At 43.4% G+C, this 21,392-nt stretch overlaps 1 protein-coding gene across 2 annotated transcripts in view; it reads right to left on the reverse strand.

Annotated features, from left to right (window-relative positions):
* Positions 1–4: 4 nt before the first annotated feature.
* Positions 5–21,392, reverse strand: part of ccdc80 (coiled-coil domain containing 80) — a 32,806-nt gene continuing 11,418 nt past the window's right edge. Inside the window, exons 6-10 of one of the 2 annotated variants that reach the window (XM_034693696.1) lie at positions 17,701–17,837; positions 13,470–13,621; positions 10,173–10,276; positions 4,300–4,383; positions 5–1,446 (exon numbers count right to left, since the gene is read on the reverse strand). In XM_034693696.1, coding sequence (XP_034549587.1) covers positions 1,124–1,446; positions 4,300–4,383; positions 10,173–10,276; positions 13,470–13,621; positions 17,701–17,837 — 800 coding nt within the window. In that variant the 3' untranslated portion in view covers positions 5–1,123. The remainder of the gene's footprint in view (positions 1,447–4,299; positions 4,384–10,172; positions 10,277–13,469; positions 13,622–17,700; positions 17,838–21,392) is intronic. The other variant, XM_034693697.1, reaches the window with a different exon arrangement.

The raw sequence follows: 21,392 nt of genomic DNA on the forward strand, positions 1-21,392 counted from the left end.
GAGCTGTTGCTTTAGATTCTTGCAGAGCAAACTGAAGCCCTGCAGGAGTTTATTCCACTCTGCACACAAATCAGTTAGACTGGTGGTAAACAAATGTTTATTTGTCATATAGCACAACAGAGTATAAATAAGAACAACGTAGAGCAACAGAAACTTTACAAACAAGAAAAATCGTGACAGCTTCTTTTGATACAATAACTGATAACTGCACCTCGAATGCAACAGATGTCCAATAAATACAGAAACGTTTCCTTTCAGCTTCTTATCTACAAAATAAAGGTCTGTGATGCTAACGGGGGAGATGTCAGTTTAACCTGCAGGGGCGTGACGGTGCATTAAAACCTGCAGACAGATCGGTCTCTGAAGTGGACTGATTCAGTTTCTTTAACAGGAAGAGTTTGTTTTAAATTAAGATGTTCCTCACTTTATTAAAGGACAGTTTTATAACAGGAAAGTTGTTAATGCAACTATTTATCTTGCTAGAGACTGGATTTATGAAACACTTCTCATGTAATAACAAATCTAGAGAGACCGATTAATGGCGTGCAGAAATGATCAGTTTCAGCCGATGTCTGCACTTCCTCTTCCTCGTGTCCATTTTGCTATTTTGCATCTTATATCCTGCTCTTAATCTCCTCAGCCACCATCGTTCACTCATGCTACTTTGCAACAAGTAAAATAATTTGTCCTCAAGCAAGATAAGAGTCTTGTTCTTACATGAGAAGTTTTCATGTCCTATCCGTGCAGAAATATCTTATTATAATATGAGAAACATCTTAAAAACACTCAGCTCTCTGTGTAAAAACATGACACTCATAACTCCTCTTCTTTCCTCTGTGGCGTCAGAAACGACAAAGCCTGAAAACAGGAACTAAAAAAAAGGCGCACACCCGATCCCTGAACCTCCCGGCTCATCTACACGCCTCTACTCTAACAGTCTCTGCTTCTTTATCGCCGCTGTGTGCTGAAAATGAAAGACATGGAAAGGTGAAAGTTTGGAGCCTTTCACTAAGTGCTACAAAACATTCAGGGACCTCAATTTGCTCAGCCGACTGGAAAGAATAACACGGGTAAGGGTGAAAGAAGGCGCCACGATGAACAGGCTGCGGTGTAGAGGGAGGAGCTAGTAGCCGTATCCTTGGTGGTACCCGTCCTGATAGCCGTGTTCGTACCCGTGCTGATGGTAGCCGTATCCTCCGTACTCGTCCTCAGGGCAGCGCATACCAAGCGACTGCTGGATGGCCATCTCCTGTCTGCGCAGCTGCATGGAGTCCACCAGGTCGTAGATGATCGCCATGGACCACATGGGCGACGGGTACCAGGACTTCACGTTTCCATCTTTGCCCACCAGCAGCATGGAGAAGTACTCCGGGCTGATCTGGAAGTAGTTCCTCATGTCCTTCACCAGCATGCCTGACATTCCCTCACGCTCCACGGTAGCACTCCCTGAATGGACGCAGCAGATATGAAGTATTTAGGACACATATTTCTTGAACGCAGCCCCAATGTTGTCTTTGAGCCTGTTTCACATTTTTGTATCTCCACATGCTGAGCTTTAAATGTCAAAAGCAGAAATGTCAACAACTTCAGCTCCAGCTTTTTTACAGTCCTGCAGAAAAAAGCATGAGTCATTCTTCTTTATTTGCAAGAAGTTTAACGCCTCATTTGAGTGGGAGTTCTCTTGAGCAACACACACCGGGGTCATACGAAACGAGAGGAATAAATCCTGATTTGATTCTGAGTCTGCTGGCTCATCAGCAGCACATATGGTCCTGCAGCTGTGAGGTTTTACAGTAAGGAGAGGTCGGCGTTAAAAACAAATCTGGGAGGTTTTTCTCAGGACATGCTGGAGCTGTAAATCAAGCTTGAAATGGTAATTATGTGCTTTCTCTAAACCTTGGCCCTACATTTTTAAAGGTTTTAAAGTCAAGTGGGTTCAGAAAGTTTTGGTACTCCTGCAGGAGACTCTCCAGCCTGCAGCAGTGGAACAGGCTGTAACGGCTGCAATGCAATCCTCTGCAGCAAATGTGCAAGCTAAAGTCCTTCCAGTAAAAGCTTTTATTTTTGTCACTGACAGGCTCAGATGTTATAAAACTGATCCCTGCAGAGACAGACCGTAATGTCCCAGGTTGCAGGAAAGAGGAACTTACTTCCCTCTTACACAAACAGAGCAAAAGCCTGCAACTGAGTTCTGGAAACTTCAGCTGCAGTGATTTCACACTTGGCATGCACAAATCTCACAATCACCTGAGAAATATCCTCCCCAATTTTTCTATTTAAGCTGATAGATTTCTGGTCTCCAGTGCTGCACTCAAACTTCAGCCCAACCACCCCCACCATCCACCTGACAGCTCCGGCTATAGGGAGTCTTTCTTACCTAATCACTCCTCAAATTATTGCATGTGAAATAAATCAGTGAGGAGTGCAGAGGGTGGAGCCTCAACGCCAAACATAAACAAGGTTTAGCTGCTGCAGTAAACATTTCAAACCATTACAATGTGACTTTTCTGACTGAAGAGTTATAAAAGATCCAAAGGTATGACTTCAAACTTCACTGTCCAACAATAACAAGAATAAAAGAAGACTTCTAGGCTACATTTAACTTGCTCCTCCTGTGTGCAGACTGATTAAGTTGTTGGATTTTCCTATGGAGCTGAACTTGACGGCTGTTTCTGGTTCAGAATAAAGATTTTAACCTGAACATAAAGCTCTCTCTCTCTCTCTCTCTCTCTCTCTCTCTCTCTCTCTCTCTCTCTCTCTCTCTCTCTCTCTGTAGAGATCCTTTCTTTAATGCAGAAAAACAACCTGAGCCTGTCAGGAACAAAAACAAGAACCTCTAGTGGAGCTTCTTTTATCAGGGTTTTACAAGGATTACGTTGCAGCCTTTGCAGCCTGAGATGTGGCTGCTGGTTGGAGCAATTTAACAAAGCAAATGAACATAAACGTTTGTAACTTTCAACCATTTAGACCCTAAAATAATGTATTAGTCTGCATCCTGTCTGTAAACAACCATCTGGATCCTCTGTGGTGATCTCTGAGGGTCTCATCTGGATGACGGACATAACTTCAATCTGTTTTCAGACTCTCTTGGGATCGATCGACCTCAGTAACATTTTCTCTGACTGTTAGCACAGTGGCGCAGTGGGTAGCGCTGTTGCCTCACAGCTAGAAGGTTCCTGGTTCAAATCCCCGGTTGGGCAGGTGCCTTTCTGTGTGGAGTTTGCATGTTCTCCCTGTGCATGCGTGGGTTCTCTCTGGGTACTCAGGCTTCCTCCCACAGTCCAAAAACGTGCTGACCAGGTTAATTGGTCACTCTCAATTGCCCGTAGGTGTGAGTGTGTGCGTGAATGGTTGTCTGTCTCTCTGTGTTAGCCCTGTGATAGATTGGCGACCTGTCCAGGGTGTACCCTGCCTTCCGCCCAAAGCCAGCTGGGATAGGCTCCAGCCCCCCGTGACCCCTGACGGGATAAGCGGTCAAGATAATGGATGGATGGATGGATTTTAGCATCTTTAAGACGCTCCTTATTCCAGCTCAGTGACAGCTGTTTAATGTCCAACCATCATCTTAAAATCAGCATCTTAACTCCGCCTCTGTTGTTAGATAACTCCGCCCACTTTTGAGTCTCTTAGTTCTGGATGGTCACCGTGTCTCTCCATGATTCGTCCCCCTGCAGCTGTAGTTGTGAGCGACAGCTGGTCTCAGTCACCGGGGGTAGACCATAGACTGTATAAAATATGGACGTAGTATCCGTGACGTCACCCATCTGTTCCTGAGAGCTGTTTTGAAGCAAATCGACGGCGGCAGCCATATTGGTAATGCGGAACTCAACTGGGCAGAGTGTGACATAGTGTGAGTCTCTTAGCCAATGGCTGTGTGTTCCCGACCGGGAGTCACGTCAGTCATGTCCTTATTTGGGCAAAACTCATAATCTTATTATCTTCTTAACCGTCACGTTAGAAAAAAATTCACCCCCCGTACAGTGTTTGCCATTAGAGAGATTAGCTTCATAGGGCCAAGCCGTTTTTTGAACCAGGCTGTAAACATGTTTATTAATGCTGCAAAGATCGTCTTTTTCCCATTCATATCTATGTGGTTTCCGGTGTTTCTGCAGCCAGCCTCAAGAGGATTTTCGATGTATTGCAGTTTATAGCACTTCCGCATGGGCTTCATCGTTTGAGACCGGAGTTTGCCGCTTGGGGTAGACTCACATTACAGAGAAGTGGCGCCCTCTACTGTTGTGAATGAGTACTGGCATTTGAAGATCTAGACTCTGAGTATAAGACGGTCTCATTTCTTACCATTAATAGGATACAGTTCCAGGACTCCTCCCATGTCAACTACGTCTGTGCCGACCAGCTTCAGGATGGCGATGTGCCTCAGACCTGCGAGGGTGAAAAACAACAATCCCATCAGAGAGCAGCAGAACTGTTACAGACAGCAGGTTTGAACCAGAACCTCGGGTCTGTAACGTGAGCACAAGCTGTTCCTCCACCAGTCCCCCGGCTCACGCCAGCTGATCCTCTGTTTGTTTATTAGTGGAGCCATCCTGAGCCATCAGGGGGATTTTAGCGTGGTGGTCCAGAGAGTGCGGCCAAAAACCTGTCTCCTTCAAGGCAAGAGAGCCCACATTAAACAGACCAGGACCCAGACTTAAAGGAGAGAGAGAGAGACGAGAGCTGGCTATACCGGGATCAAACCTCTGGGGTCTGCTGTCCAGTCAGCAGGACCGGTCTTTGTAAGGGAGGGAGGGAGGCAACAGCTCACAGTGCAAACTCAGCCAAGAGCAACAAACCAGGGAAGAAAGTCCTCAAAGATTCTAGTCTGGACCTGCTGATAAGCAAGACCAGCTTCAGAAACCGATTACTTTATGGAGGATTTGCTGAAAGGTCAATTTTACTGACATAAGGAAGTTTAAGTGATCAGTTTTAAGTCTGTATTGATCAGAACAGTCATCCTTCTGGGTCTGGAAGTGAAACCTGGAGCGGACTAGAAACAGATAAGAAAACGATCCAACATCTCAGATGATTTATTCCCTCATGACACATTACCCTGATGACTTTATGGTCTGTATCTCTAGTTTCAAGTCTTCCTCTCAAATAGATTTAGAACAGATTGGGGGCGGAGCTATCTGTGATTCACAGGTTGCTTCAATAGTGGTCTCTTATGCAAGGATACAGATGTGACAATGCCGATCCAGCCGTGGTCACTGTAGAGGCCATGATGTTGATTCTCTTGTCTTATTTGTTTATCATGATTATTTATTTTATGGTTGACTTCATTTCTGGTTTTGGGTTCATGGGTGTGGTTTACCTTTTATCTACCTGTTCAGTTGTGTGGAGGGAGGCATACAGAGCGTCGTTACTCGTTTATGTAGATATTTTTTGGTGTTGAATTATTTTGTCTTTTGTTAATAAATAGAAAAACCTTTCATGGACTCTGATTTTGATTTTTGGCAAGACGCGTGAGACACATACGGAAGAGGATTAGGGCCACCAGAGAAATATACAAATTTGAATTTTTGTGAAAGAAAACTTGAAATGTGCGAGTTTATAAAGTCGCGAATCTTTGAGAAATCAAACTTGAAATCTTCGGGTTTATAAAGTCGTACATTTTTTGAGAAAAAAATAAAAATTTCCAGTTTTTAAAGACGTCAATCTGTGAGAAATCAAACTCTACAAATTCGCAATTCTTGTAAATGTATGACTTCATAAACTCAAAAATTACGAATTTGATTCCTCACAGATTTAGGTCTTTAAAAACTCGAAATGTTGAAGTTTTACTCTTGAAAATCTACAACTTTATAGACTTCAAATTACAGATCTGTCCACTCAGCACTCCAGGAGCTTCCTGCTGCTGACAGACCACTGTGGTCCAAACGGAAACAGAGACTCCCCTTTCATTCCAGAAAAGAATTCTGAATGTTTGTTTATTTATTCAGACAATTTTAGTTATCTTGTGCAGTTATAACTAAACAAAAGAAAAGCGTATTAGAAAACACATTTTATTTCAGGCCAAAGAAGGGCCCCCCTCCCCACTTGGGCCCTAGGTAGTCAGTCCCACTTTTCCCTCCACTACTACGCCCCTGCTTGTGCTTTGATCTACATCTGCTGCTATGTGTTTTCAACAGTATGTGAATGTTGGAAAATGACAGAATGAGTGTGAAAAGTGACGTCTGTGATGAACTGGAGGAGAAGAGAACGGTGAAGCTCACAGCCAAAGCGTTGTCTTGCAAAATTGTTCCACTTAAAAAGGAACCGTCCCAGCGCGAGCTGGAGGTCACCGCTCGATGGAGCCAATAGGACCACATCATCTGCAAAGAGCAGAGACGGAATCCCAAGGCCACTGAACCGGAAACCCTCCGCCACTTGGCTGCGCCTAGAAATTCTGTCCATAAAAGTTATGAACAGAACCGGTGACAAAGGGCAGCCCTGAAGGAGTCCAACCCCCACCGGGAACAAATTCGACTTACTGCCGGCAATGCGAACCAGACTCTGGCTCCGACAATACAGAGACTGAATGGCCCGTAGCAACAGGCCATCCACCCCATACTCCCGGAGCACCCCCCAAAGGACACCTCGGGGGACACGGTCGTAAGCCTTCTCCAGGTCCACAAAGCACATGTGGACTGGTTGGGCTGGTCCCAAAAGCCAGTTTCCGTAACCGAGGATCGGACCGCCAAGGCCCCCGCCTTTGGCCGCCGCCCAATCCACTTCGCACCGGACCCCTGTGAGTCCCCCTGCAGGTGGTGAGTCCACGGGAGGACGGATCCATGTATCCCATTCGGGCTGAGCCCGACCGGGCCCCATGGTTGAAGGCCCGGCCACCAGGCGCTCGCCTGCGGGCCCCAACCCCAGGCCTGGCTCCAGGGTGAGGCTCCGGTGGCCCTCCGGACAGGGTACACTTGGTCCTGTTCTTTTTCTTCATCAGGTGTCTTTGGGCCGCACAGTCTTATAATCTGAGTATTTAACTGACATGACTCTAAATATAGATGTGTTTGACACATTTAGGACTCTGACTTTTGCACTTGTTGAAATATTTCCTGAGAGAGCGTTCAGAAAAGACAAGAAACATCAGAAATCTTGACTCCACATAAACAAGTCTGGAGCATGAGGCTGGAGCGAGGGAGAAACTCCACATGAGAGGATTTATTTGGAGGAGCCGAGTTCACCGAGGGCTTCTCAAACTTAACATTTATCTAACATAAATCTGTCAGACACGTCGGCTTGTTGAGATCCGTGAAGTTTAGATAAAGGCCTCTCTTTTATTTGAGAGATACAGTAACAACTTTTAAAGTAACTGTGGAAAAGGTGAGTAACAGCCTCGCTGAAAAGGCCGTCGTCAGGGAGGGAAGGAGCTTGTTAGCTGCAGACAGAACAGAGCGGCTCTTTGCCAGCTCTGTCATCTGGGATCCTTCTGCACATTCACACACACACATAAACACACACACACTACGCACAAACACACACAAGCAAATGTCTGGAGAGTTGCAGCAAAGGTACAGGTGTAGCATTTAAAGGTACATTGTGTAGCATTTAAAGGTACAGTGCGTTGTATTTAAAGATACAGTGTGTAGCATTTAAAGGTACAGTATGTAGTATTTAAAGGTACAGTGTGTAGCATTTAAAGGTGCAGTGTGTAGCATTTAAAGGTACAGTGTGTAGTATTGAAAGGTACAGTGTGTAGCATTTAAAGGTACAGTGTGTAGCATTTAAAGGTACAGTGTGTAGAATTTAAAGGTACAGTGTGTAGCATTTAAAGGTACATTGTGTAGCATTTAAAGGTGCAGTGTGTAGCATTTAAAGGTGCAGTGTGTAGAATTTAAAGGTACAGTGTGTAGCATTTAAAGGTACAGTGTGTAGAATTTAAAGGTGCAGTGTGTAGCATTTAAAGGTACAGTGTGTAGCATTTAAAGGTACAGTGTGTAGCATTTAAAGGTACATTGTGTAGCATTTAAAGGTACAGTGTGTAGCATTTAAAGGTACATTGTGTAGCATTTAAAGGTACAGTGTGTAGCATTTAAAGGTACAGTGTGTAGTATTTAAAGGTACAGTGTGTAGCATTTAAAGGTACAGTGTGTAGTATTTAAAGGTGTAGTGTGTAGCATTTAAAGGTACAGTGTGTAGCATTTAAAGGTAGTGTGTAGCATTTAAAGGTACATTGTGAAGCATTTAAAGGTGCAGTGTGTAGCATTTAAAGGTACAGTGTGTAGTATTTAAAGGTGCAGTGTGTAGCATTTAAAGGTACAGTGTGTATTATTTAAAGGTGCAGTGTGTAGCATTTAAAGGTACAGTGTGTAGCATTTAAAGGTGCAGTGTGTAGAATTTAAAGGTGCAGTGTGTAGCATTTAAAGGTACATTGTGAAGCATTTAAAGGTGCAGTGTGTAGCATTTAAAGGTACATTGTGTAGCATTTAAAGGTACAGTGTGTAGCATTTAAAGGTACATTGTGTAGCATTTAAAGGTGCAATGTGTAGCATTTAAAGGTACATTATGTAGCATTTAAAGGTGCAGTGTGTAGCATTTAAAGGTACATTGTGTAGCATTTAAAGGTACAGTGTGTAGCATTTAAAGGTACATTGTGTAGCATTTAAAGGTGCAGTGTGTAGCATTTAAAGGTACAGTGTGTAGCATTTAAAGGTACAGTGCGTTGTATTTAAAGGTAGAGTGTGTAGCATTTAAAGGTACAGTGTAGCATTTAAAGGTACAGTGTGTAGAATTTAAAGGTACAGTGTGTAGTATTTAAAGGTACATTGTGTAGCATTTAAAGGTGCAGTGTGTAGCATTTAAAGGTACAGTGTGTAGTATTTAAAGGTACATTGTGTAGCATTTAAAGGTACAGTGTGTAGCATTTAAAGGTACAGTGTGTAGTATTTAAAGGTACAGTGTGTAGAATTTAAAGGTACAGTGTGTAGTATTTAAAGGTACATTGTGTAGCATTTAAAGGTGCAGTGTGTAGCATTTAAAGGTACAGTGTGTAGTATTTAAAGGTACATTGTGTAGCATTTAAAGGTACAGTGTGTAGCATTTAAAGGTACAGTGTGTAGTATTTAAAGGTACAGTGTGTAGCATTTAAAGGTACAGTGCGTTGTATTTATTGGTGCAGTGTGTAGCATTTAAAGGTACAGTGTGTAGCATTTAAAGGTACAGTGTGTAGCATTTAAAGGTACAGTGCGTTGTATTTAAAGGTAGAGTGTGTAGCATTTAAAGGTACAGTGTAGCATTTAAAGGTACAGTGCGTTGTATTTACTGGTGCAGTGTGTAGCATTTAAAGGTACAGTGTAGCATTTAAAGGTACAGTGCGTTGTATTTACTGGTGCAGTGTGTTGCATTTAAAGGTACAGTGTGTAGCATTTAAAGGTACAGTGCGTTGTATTTAAAGGTAGAGTGTGTAGCATTTAAAGGTACAGTGTGTAGTATTTAAAGGTACAGTAGGTAATATTTAAAGGTGCAGTGTGCAATATTTAAAGGTACATTGTGTAGCATTTAAAGGTACAGTGTGTAGCATTTAAAGGTACAGTGTGTTGCATTTAAAGGCACAGTGTGCATTATTTAAATGTGCAGTTTATTACTTACAAGCACAGTGTGCGGTATTATTTAAAGGTGCAGTGTGTAAAATCTAAAGGCACAGTGTGCATTATTCAATGTGCATTATCTAAAGGTACAGTTTTAGTAATAAAAGGTGCAGTGTTTATTACTTACAAGCATAGTGTGTGGTATTTAAAGGTACAGTATGTAGTATGTAAAGGTACAGTGTTTATTACTTACAAGCATAGTGTGTGGTATTTAAAGGTACAGTATGTAGTATCTAAAACCTAAATATCCATTCTGACAATCTTAACTAACAAAGATGATTCATCTTTCAGTGAATGCATTAAAGACTTTGACATTTTCTCTTGCTGGGTAAGTAAAGCTCTCTGTTCTGTTTGTTTGTTTCTGGCTTCAGGAAATAGTTTGAAGCACAGAAAGAGCAGTCAGCGTGAGCAGAGCTCTTTGAGCTGAGGGCACAGAGAGAGAGAGAGAGGACAGAAAACAGCTGCAGAGAACATGACGGGGGACAGTCCTCACAGCTCTGACAAGACAAGGAATATCCACATTTATATCGCTGATGTTTGACTTTTGATCTGAACACATGGTAGCTTCCTATGTTGCTAATTGGACTTAGATTGTCTCACCGAGGTTGCAGGCCTGGCTGGTGAGGGCGTAGAGCTGCTGCTGATAGGCCCACTCCTCATCGTTGGGGGCGGAGATGATGAAGAGTCGGCGTCTCCATCTGAATCTGCAATCACACAGAACGTTCAGCCTGGATAGAAGTTGCACTTTGCTGCAGGCGGTTTGTGCTTTTATACATATTCCCATAATGTTACTGCGAGAAGGTGACAACCTCAAATTATGGTCAGAAACCTGCTGGATCACAGCACCGGTCTGGAGCAGGAATCCACATTGCCATGGAAACTAAAGACCACCTTTCTGCTTTAGTGGCATCAGTGAGATGTGTGATTGCAATGATTCAGCCTTGAGCTGCAGCGGGGGCTGATGAAACTTTTAATATTGGAGGAACACACACAAACTGGCTGCTGCAGACAAAGTGTAATGAACGCTGCTTATGAAGTCCATAAAACCCAGACGACAGAGCAAAGTGACAGATGTTTGATGGGACAGGAAAGAGCCCGATGGGACCACCCAAAACCCGGACTGCCAGCTGCTGAGGACAATAAATTCAATTCAAGAATATTTGTGTTTTTCACTCCAAATACTTAGCAGAACAAATGAAGCAGACACATTAAGCACATTAAGCTTTTACAGCTGGATGTGAGCTGTTTGTGAATGTTACAGAAATACTATGAGGGCATGTTTTTAGGTTCTCTTCATGGTTTCAGAAAGCTGTAATTTAATTTCTGACAACACTGTGATCCAACTTTGATTTGAGGAAATCATCAAACCTAACCATGCTCTTTTTCTCAAACCTAACCGAGCATCTTTGGGGAGAACTCGAACCAGATTTTATCATCCAACATCAGAGGTCGACCTCACTTACACTCTGAGGCTGAAGGAAGAAAATCTCTGCAGCCGGCTCTAAATCTTTGAGGAGATCTTTCCCAGGAGAGCATGCAGCCTTTTCATGTTTTTTACCTGTTCAGTAAAAGTATTCTAAATATGTTCCAGTTAACTTCTAAGTCTCCTGTTTTACCTGCAAGACCCACAATTATTAGAGTTTTCCATTAGCACCGGATGGCGAGACACCAAGCTATTTCCATCCGACTTCTTCACAAGACATTCAGGCACCTCTCTTTGTCTTCAGTCTTAGAGTTTACTGTATAACTTTAGTTAATTTGGTGCCAAAGAGCATGAGAGGAGCTTTGTTTGAAGCCTCATTTAAAAGATTTTACCAGCTTTAACTTTGGGGTTAATTTGTTTTAAAGAGGAGAAGAGCTCTGCAGAATTTTGGCTCCTGGAAACATCTTTTTAAAAACATTCACAACGGGTCAGTTTATGACTGTTTGTAAAGTTTACAGCCTCTTTCTGTTGCTCCGATGATGCATTTTGTTGCATTAATGATCATTAAAAAGTGTAGACTCTAAACTACTCACGTTAGATATTTTACATGGATGATTTAAAAGCCTTGACTTTACCGGGCAGCCCTGATTGCTACTTAAGATTTTTACCTGTGTGTCTTTGGCATGGAGTGAAGAAAGCAACATTTGGATCTACTGTGGAGCCGATGTCTAAATGTATGGTCTGGCAATCCTATAACCTAGATCAGGGGTTCCCAAACCTTTTAGTCTGTGACCCCAAAGATAACAGAGCCAGAGACTTGAGACTGCCAGTGTCCTGATGTGGTTAAATGTTTCTCTCAGCTGCATGCAAAAAATAAAAGGCCAATCAAAAAGCTTGCATATGTCTTGGTATTTACAAAAAAAGGCTGGAAGCTGCATGATTTCCTCAGGGGTCATGTTTGTTTGTAGGTTCATTTTTTGTATCTATTTTTATAACAATGGATATAATATATTATCCTAAATCATCTTAAATTCATTTTTGTTTTCTATAAGTCATCACTAGACTCCTCACTATCACTTTAGGAACCCTCCATGCCCCCGCGGCCTGGTCCATCAGTCGCAGGGCGTGGCTGGGGGGCGTGGCTGGGGGGAATGGTCGGGCCGTCTGGGGGGGGCAGAGGGGATTGGCCCTGCCGCCTCCGCCCTCCCCCCGCTCCGGCGCGCCGGTTGGTGGGCTCTGGTCCTGGTCCTGCCCGTCTGCCTGGCTGTCTGCTCCTGGTGCCGGGCCCCCTCGGCCCTGGTGGCTCCTTTGGCTCCGTCTTGGGGGACTGTGGGGGCAGTGTTGTGGGGGTGTCCCTTGGGGGGGCCGCGGGATCTCTCCCCCCTCGCCCCCCTTTCCTCCTACTGGGTGACCTGGGGGTCGCCCTGGGTGCTCCGGCGGTACCTGCTTGCTTCCGGTCTGGGTCCTTGGCCTGTCCCCTGGCCTGGGTCTCCCGCGGCGGGTTGGGTCCTCCGGTCTGACTGCTCTCGCGGCCCGGGTGCCGGGCCGTACCGCTCGGCTGATCTGACCCAAGTGGTTTCATCTGCACCAGTGGTGGTCTTGTTACACAAATAGAACACAGCACGGCGGCAACCCTCTGCGACCCAAGCTTCAGTAATGATTGTGGACACTAAGGGTTGCTTAATAGGGAGTTTTTTTTTGGCATCATGGTGAGATGGTCCCTCTCCATCTAAGTGTCTTAGGTCTCTCTCTCCTTCTCTCTCCCTGTCCCTTTGTATATCCTTATGTAATCTTTCTTTCCCTTTCTCTTATTATTATTTTTTTGGCCCACCTAGGTGTGCACGCCCTCTTTTACAGAACATGATATTAGCTGCCAATAAAAGATAGGCCAGAGTTCTAAGAGGGATGGTGATGGTTGCATGCACACAGTCACAAGCACAGAAGAAAAAGGTTTTCTTTCTTTTCTTTTGCTGCAAGAATAAATTGCATTAATATTTGACAGTTTGTGACAAACATGACACAAACCAGAAATATATATGCAGACAAGAGAGAAAAAAAAAAAAAAAAAAAAAAAAAGGAACCACTGTGGCGAAACATGTCAAACATGTGGCGACCTGCGCTGTTAAAAATGAAGCCAAAGTGGAAGTGCAGTTCCTTGAGTGTCCACTAGAGGCTGTCTCTGAGCGCAAGGACTCCCATAAGGCCCCATGTTAAAGTTTTGAATGTTACAGCACAGGTGAACATGGTTACATCCTGGTACAAAGGACAGTTTTTCCAATATCTCATTCGCTATGATTGCATTAGGAGTTCTGCATAATTAGGGGCGTGGCTAATTGGCTGACAGGTGGGCAAGACGGCTAAGATACAGCCTAAACTTCGTCTCTATGCCGGCTTCTAGAGTCAGTTTTTTCCAATATGGCGACCACCATCATGTGTGTTTAAGACTCTCCTTCTTTATTTCAAACATCCTTTACCTGGAGAGGAAGTTCTCCAGCGACCTGGGCTTGTCCTCCTTCTTACAGACGACCCCGTCCCTCTTCTGCTGCTCCATCTCCCGGATGCGGGACGAGAAGGTGTCGACGTAGTCAAACACGGCCTTCATGGCGATGGGGACCTCGTAGGATTGCTGAAAAAAGAAAAACATCAGCGTGAACCAATCACACTCTGCTGGAGGTTGATCTGAACGCGGTGAAGCCACGGGATAAACAGATCAACATGTCAGTGAGAAAAATGTTCTGGAGAGCACTCAGGGGTCGATCAAATAAAACCCCTCTCTGTAAAACAATGGAGAAACTGTTTCCAATCCAGCGATGAAGAGGAGTTTTGGAACGTGATAGGAGACGTGGAGCAGACCGAGCCACATCACACGCATTCCTCCTAATAACTTCTGGGAAGTAATATCAGCTAACATGACACAGAATTCAGTTTCATTTACAGAACTCTGGAAAATCTCAGCGTGAATATCTAACACAGGCGGGGAGATGTACCACACACACACACACACACACACACACACACACACACACACACACATCTCATGATTTACTGACTCTGCTGCTCAGCTCATTTTCACTCTTTCGCACCTCTTCTCTTCTCCTCACCTCGCTCTGCTTTTATGCCTCACACACACACACACACACACACACACACACACACACACACACACACACACACACACACACACACTTTCTGTCTCTGCGTTGGAACACTGGCCTCTTTGACGGTCCTGTCCCAAAACAGCCGGGTGATTTACCCTGGCATGAGCACACACGCTCAGGTGTTGGCTGAATGTCATGTTGGGTGAATTAAAACAGTGTTTGAGTGAAGGCAGTGTGTTGGCAGCACGAGTACGGGGCAGGAAACCTTAAAAAAAGAGGGGAGATGAAAGAGAAGACCTGGAAATAGAGAGAGGAGACGAACAGATCGACAGAACGGAAAAACCATTCAGACAGAGGCGACATTTGAACCTCACGGATCACGTCAGAGTGGGCGGCATCCTTCAGCGTCTCCATGATCTGTTATTTTAAAGAGACAAGCTTCAGATACTTAAAGGGACAGTGTGTGAAAATGGGATTATCTAACGGTCAGATTCTAGTCTGAAACGCTCCCCTGCTCACCCATCTCATCCGTGGTGACGGTGGCCTTAGAGGACAAAAAGCTGATGTGATGCATGATGAGTATGATCCTCAGTTTGAAAGATGGAGAGATGAACGGACGAATGGAAAGAAGAAGGGAAGATAAAAAGGCAGGATGGAGGAAAGGAAGGAAGGGTTGATAGAAAGAAGGAAGGAAACAAGGACTGATAGAAGGAAGGATGGAAAGATGAAAGGGTAAAGGATTGAAAAAGGGATGAATGGGAGGATGAAAAGAAGGAAGGATGGATAAAAGGAAAAAATTGACAGAAGGGAGGATGGAAGGATGGAAGGATGAAAAGATGAAAGAAGGAAAGAAGACAAGAAGATAAAAAGGTAGGACAGCAGAATGGAAGGAAGGCTTGATAGAAAGAAGGAAGGTATGAAGGAAGGATTGATAAAAGGATGGAAGGAAGGAAGGAAAAATTTACTGATAGAAGGAATGAAGGAAAGACGAAAGGGTAAAAGGATGGAAGGAAGGATGAAAAGATGAAAGAAGGATGGCTGAAAGGATGGAAATAAGGAAGAATAAAAGAAAGGACAGAAGGATAAAAAAGAAGGAGGAAAGGAAGAACAGAAGGATGTTATGAAGGAAGGTAGGAAAGAAGGAGGGAAGGAAGCATGGAAAGAAGGGGAAAAAGGAAGGGAAGATGGAGAGAAGAAAGAAAGAAGGATGGATGGAAGGATGAAAAGATGAAATGAAGGGAAGATGGAAGGATGGAAAGAAGATACAGAGAAAGGATAGAAGGATGAAAGGATGGAAAGAAGAAAGAAAGAATGATGGATGGAAGGATGAAAAGATGAAAGAAGGAAAGAAGACGGGAAGATAAGACGGCAGGATAGCAGAATGGAAGGAAGGATTAATAGAAAGAAGGAAGGTATGAAGGAAGGATTGATAAAAGGACGTAAGGAAGGAAGGAAAAATTGACTGATAGAAGGAATGAAGGAAGGAATGAGGGAAATACGAAAGGGTAAAAGGATGGAAGGAAGGATGGAAGGAAGGATGAAAAGAAGGAAGGATGAAAAGATGAAAGAAGTATGGCTGAAAGGATGGAAATAAGGAAGGGTGGATAAAAGGAAGGACAGAAGGATAAAAAGGAGGAAAGGAAGAACAGAAGGATGTTAGGAAGGAAGGTAGGAAAGAAGGAGGGAAGGAAGGATGGAAAGAAGGGGAAAAAAGGAAGGACAGATGGAAATAAAAGAAGAAAGAAAGAATGATGATGGAAGGATGAAAAGATGAAATGAAGGGAAGATGGAAGGATGGAAAGAAGATACAGAGAAAGGACAGAAGGATGAAAGGATGGAAAGAAGAAAGAAAGAATGATGGATGGAAGGATGAAAAGATGAAAAAAGGAAAGAAGACGGGAAGATAAGACGGCAGGATAGCAGAATGGAAGGAAGGATTGATAGAAAGAAGGAAGGTATGAAGGAAGGATTGATAAAAGGACGTAAGGAAGGAAGGAAAAATTGACTGATAGAAGGAATGAAGGTAGGAAGGAGGGAAATACGAAAGGGTAAAAGGATGGAAAGAAGGATGAATGGAAGGATGAAAAGAAGGAAGGATGAAAAGATGAAAGAAGGATGGCTGAAAGGATGGAAATAAGGAAGAATAAAAGAAAGGACAGAAGGATAAAAAAGAAGGAGGAAAGGAAGAACAGAAGGATGTTGTGAAGGAAGGTAGGAAAGAAGGAGGGAAGGAAGCATGGAAAGAAGGGGAAAAAGGAAGGGAAGATGGAGAGAAGAAAGAAAGAAGGATGGATGGAAGGATGAAAAGATGAAATGAAGGGAAGATGGAAGGATGGAAAGAAGATACAGAGAAAGGACAGAAGGATGAAAGGATGGAAAGAAGAAAGAAAGAATGATGGATGGAAGGATGAAAAGATGAAAGAAGGAAAGAAGACGGGAAGATAAGACGGCAGGATAGCAGAATGGAAGGAAGGATTGATAGAAAGAAGGAGGGTATGAAGGAAGGATTGATAAAAGGACGTAAGGAAGGAAGGAAAAATTGACTGATAGAAGGAATGAGGGAAATACGAAAGGGTAAAAGGATGGAAGGAAGGATGGAAGGAAGGATGAAAAGAAGGAAGGATGAAAAGATGAAAGAAGTATGGCTGAAAGGATGGAAATAAGGAAGGATGGATAAAAGGAAGGACAGAAGGATAAAAAGTAGGAAAGGAAGAACAGAAGGATGTTAGGAAGGAAGGTAGGAAAGAAGGAGGGAAGGAAGGATGGAAAGAAGGGGAAAAAAGGAAGGACAGATGGAAATAAAAGAAGAAAGAAAGAATGATGGATGGAAGGATGAAAAGATGAAATGAAGGGAAGATGGAGGGATGGAAAGAAGATACAGAGAAAGGACAGAAGGATGAAAGGATGGAAAGAAGAAAGAAAGAATGATGGATGGAAGGATGAAAAGATGAAAGAAGGAAAGAAGACGGGAAGATAAGACGGCAGGATAGCAGAATGGAAGGAAGGATTAATAGAAAGAAGGAAGGTATGAAGGAAGGATTGATAAAAGGACGTAAGGAAGGAAGGAAAAATTGACTGATAGAAGGAATGAAGGTAGGAAGGAGGGAAATACGAAAGGGTAAAAGGATGGAAAGAAGGATGAATGGAAGGATGAAAAGAAGAAAGAAGTATGGCTGAAAGAATGGAAATAAGGAAGGAAGGATAAAAGGAAGGACAGAAGGATGAAAAAGATGGAGGAAAGGAAGAACAGAAGGATGTTAGGAAGGAAGGTAGGAAAGAAGTAGGGAAGGAAGGATGGAAAGAAGGGGAAAAAAGGAAGGACAGATGGAAATAAAAGGAAGGACAGAAGTATGGCTGAAGGATGAAGAGATGAAATGAAGGGAAGATGGAGGGATGGAAAGAAGATACAGATAAAGGACAGAAGGATTAAAGGGTGGAAAGAAGAAAGAAAGAATGATGGATGGATGAAAAGATGAAATGAAGGGAAGATGGAAGGATGGAAATAAGATACAGAGAAAGGACAGAAGGATGAAAGGATGAAAGGAAGAAGGGAAGATTAAAAGGCAGGATGGAAGGAAAGAAGGGAGGAAGAAGAGTGAACCCTTACCTTGACTCTCATGTCGGTGTCGGTGAGGACCATGTAGAAGTCCTCGTAGGTCATACTGAACTCTTTCCTCAGCTCTGTGATCAGATCCTGGTTCACCAGATCCTCCTGACGAAGACCTTTCATGGGTTTGTCGTTTTCTGTGGAAAACAGGAGGAGGAGGTAAATAATCAAACCGTCTCAGCTTCAGCATTGATGTGATATCCTCAGGTTCAGCTGTTCAAGAGTTTTAACCTGAAAGTGACTTAAATCTGGAAACCCACTCCTTGGATCAGGTTCTCATCTCAATCATCAGTCCTGGTTCTTCAAATAAAAACAGGACTGGATCAAATTCATCCACATATAGAATAATAATAAATCTAGATTGCATGTGCTACATGCTTTGTCCACAGGGGGCGCCACAATCCACACAAACTGAAAGATACTAAAAGCCCCTTTTATTTCAGTGATTTATGTTTTATATGAACTTATTTACAGAAAACCAGTCCCAGTGGAAGAATGTAAATCTGACGAATGCTTTCTTCAAAATGTTCAGTTTGAAACGTTGACAGACGAGAGGTTTGGAAAGTCCGAGCTCTGGATGAACAATGATTCAACAGCGATACGATTTTCCATTAATCAACCTTAAAAACACAAACATGATGTGAGTGTGTGAGATCCAAAATATTAGGAACATAATGTGTTTTCAATTACTGAGCTCCAAACAATGCTGCTTTGAAAACATGTCTGACTTGATGTTGAAAGCTCAAAGAAGATCTGATTCTTCTCTCTGAGGTCCGGCGGCGTTGGAAGCTTGTTACTGTTACAGAAAAAGGACAGTATCTGGGGTTTCTGCAGGCCAGAGTCAAAGCCTTTAATCACATCGACCAGCGTTTACGTGGCCACAGAGCGGTGTATTTTGGTGGATGGTTCACCCGCTCGGTGCTGTGTAACGTGTGTGAGCAAATCAGGAAAACCCCAGCACATGTTGGAGACGGCGTTCTGAGAAAACATACGTCAAAAACCCCAATCTGTCCCGCCTCCACGCACAGTGGTCGCCAAAAGACTCATATGAGGTCAGCTGGAACTGAAGGAGGGGCCACGCTGAAAGAAGCAGTTGTTTGTATACAGTACAAGCTCTCACTCACACACACACACTGACACATACACACACTGACACACACACACACTGACCCTGTGAGTGGAAGGAAAGTGTAACCGAGTCGGGCTGTGGGAGGGTGTGGGCGGGTGACGTCGCCTCGGTGCTTTTTCCAACATTCCTTCAGGATAAAAGTCGCTGTCATGCAGAGTGACGACTAATAAAGGTTTTACACAGGATTTAAATGTCCCAGAGTTCTCACACTCCAACAAGAGACTCTGTGAGAGGAGGGAGGGAAGGGAGGGAGGGAAGGGAGGGAGGGAAGGGAGGGAGGGAAGGGAGGGTGGAAGGAGGAAAATAAGGAAGGATACAAAGAAGGAAGGAAGGATCCAAAGAAGGAGGGAAGGGTCCAAAGAAGGAAGGAAGGATCCAAAAAAGGAAGGGGGTAGAATAAAAGATGATAAAGCAGGTTGAATGAAGGAAAGAAGGATTGATAGAAGGAAGGAACGAAAGATTAAAAGGTGAAAGGACGGATGGAAGGAAGAAGGGAAGATAAAAAGGCAGGATGGAAGAAAGGAAGGAAGGAAAAATGAACTGATAAAAGGAAGGATGGAAATAAGGACGGATGAATAAAAGGAAGGACAGAAGGATAGCAGGATGGAATGAAGAAAGAAAGGAAGGACAGAAGGATGGATAAAAGGAAGGACAGAAGGATGGAAAGGAGGAAGAAAGGAAGGACAGAAGGATGGATAAAAGGAAGGACAGAAGGATGAATAAAAGGAAGGACAGAAGGATGATAAAAGGAAGGACAGAAGGATGGAAAGGAGGAAGAAAGGAAGGACAGAAGGATGGATAAAAGGAAGGACAGAAGGATGAATAAAAGGAAGGACAGAAGGATGGAAAGGAGGAAGAAAGGAAGGACAGAAGGATGAATAAAAGGAAGGACAGAAGGATGGATAAAAGGAAGGACAGAAGGATGATAAAAGGAAGGACAGAAGGATGGAAAGGAGGAAGAAAGGAAGGACAGAAGGATGAATAAAAGGAAGGATAGCAGGATGGAATGAAGAAAGAAAGGTAGGACAGAAGGATGGATAAAAGGAAGGACAGAAGGATGAATAAAAGGAAGGACAGAAGGATGAATAAAAGGAAGGACAGAAGGATGGAAAGGAGGAAGAAAGGAAGGACAGAAGGATGAATAAAAGGAAGGACAGAAGGATGAATAAAAGGAAGGACAGAAGGATGATAAAAGGAAGGACAGAAGGATGGAAAGGAGGAAGAAAGGAAGATCAGAAGGATGGATAAAAGGAAGGACAGAAGGACGGAAAGGAGGAAGAAAGGAAGGACAGAAGGATGAATAAAAGGAAGGACAGAAGGATGGATAAAAGGAAGGACAGAAGGATGATAAAAGGAAGGACAGAAGGATGGAAAGGAGGAAGAAAGGAAGGACAGAAGGATGAATAAAAGGAAGGATAGCAGGATGGAATGAAGAAAGAAAGGTAGGACAGAAGGATGGATAAAAGGAAGGACAGAAGGATGGATAAAAGGAAGGACAGAAGGATGATAAAAGGAAGGACAGAAGGATGGAAAGGAGGAAGAAAGGAAGGACAGAAGGATGAATAAAAGGAAGGACAGAAGGATGGAAAGGAGGAAGAAAGGAAGGACAGAAGGATGGATAAAAGGAAGGACAGAAGGATGATAAAAGGAAGGACAGAAGGATGGAAAGGAGGAAGAAAGGAAGGACAGAAGGATGAATAAAAGGAAGGACAGAAGGATGGAAAGGAGGAAGAAAGGAAGGACAGAAGGATGAATAAAAGGAGGGACAGAAGGATGGAAAGGAGGAAGAAAGGAAGGACAGAAGGATGAATAAAAGGAAGGACAGAAGGATTGAAAGGAGGAAGAAAGGAAGGACAGAAGGATGAATAAAAGGAAGGACAGAAGGATTGAAAGGAGGAAGAAAGGAAGGACAGAAGGATGAATAAAAGGAAGGACAGAAGGATGGATGGAAAGAGGAGAAGAAAGAGGAATGAATGGAAGGATAGAAGGGGGGATGGAAAGAGGAGAAGAAAGAGGAATGAATGGAAGGATGAAAAGATTAAATGAAGGGAAGATGGAAGGATGGAAAGAAGAAACAAAGAAGACACTGAAGGATGGATTTAAAGGAAGAAAAGAAGGATAGAAAGAAGCAGGGAAGGAATGATGGAAAGAAGGAAGGAAGGATGGATTGAAAGGAGGAAAGACAGAAGAAAGAAAGGAAGGATGGATGGAAAGAAGGAAGGAAGAACCTCTGACGGTGCGAAACCTGTAAGACTTCCTCTCTTTCGTACGTGAGACCTGTAAATATGTGAAACAGGAGTTCCCCTGTAACTGAATCCAGATCCAGAGGACCAGGTCGACCCGGTTCAGGATGACTCATGAGGAAGGTATGCAGTTTGGCAGAGGGAAGTGGTTCCCCCTCATCCCCTCATCCCATGATACATACGATCCAGACCTTTAATCTACATCTGCTGAACTCATCTGACATCTCGTATGAAGACCCACGCCCTCTATCATAAAATAATACAATGAAGAAGGACCTTCACATTCAGGACTGAGCTCAGGAGACACCACCACAGGAATA

This window comes from Notolabrus celidotus, chromosome 10, assembly GCF_009762535.1.
Source record: "Notolabrus celidotus isolate fNotCel1 chromosome 10, fNotCel1.pri, whole genome shotgun sequence".
In the NCBI taxonomy this organism is placed as follows: Eukaryota; Metazoa; Chordata; class Actinopteri; order Labriformes; family Labridae; genus Notolabrus; species Notolabrus celidotus.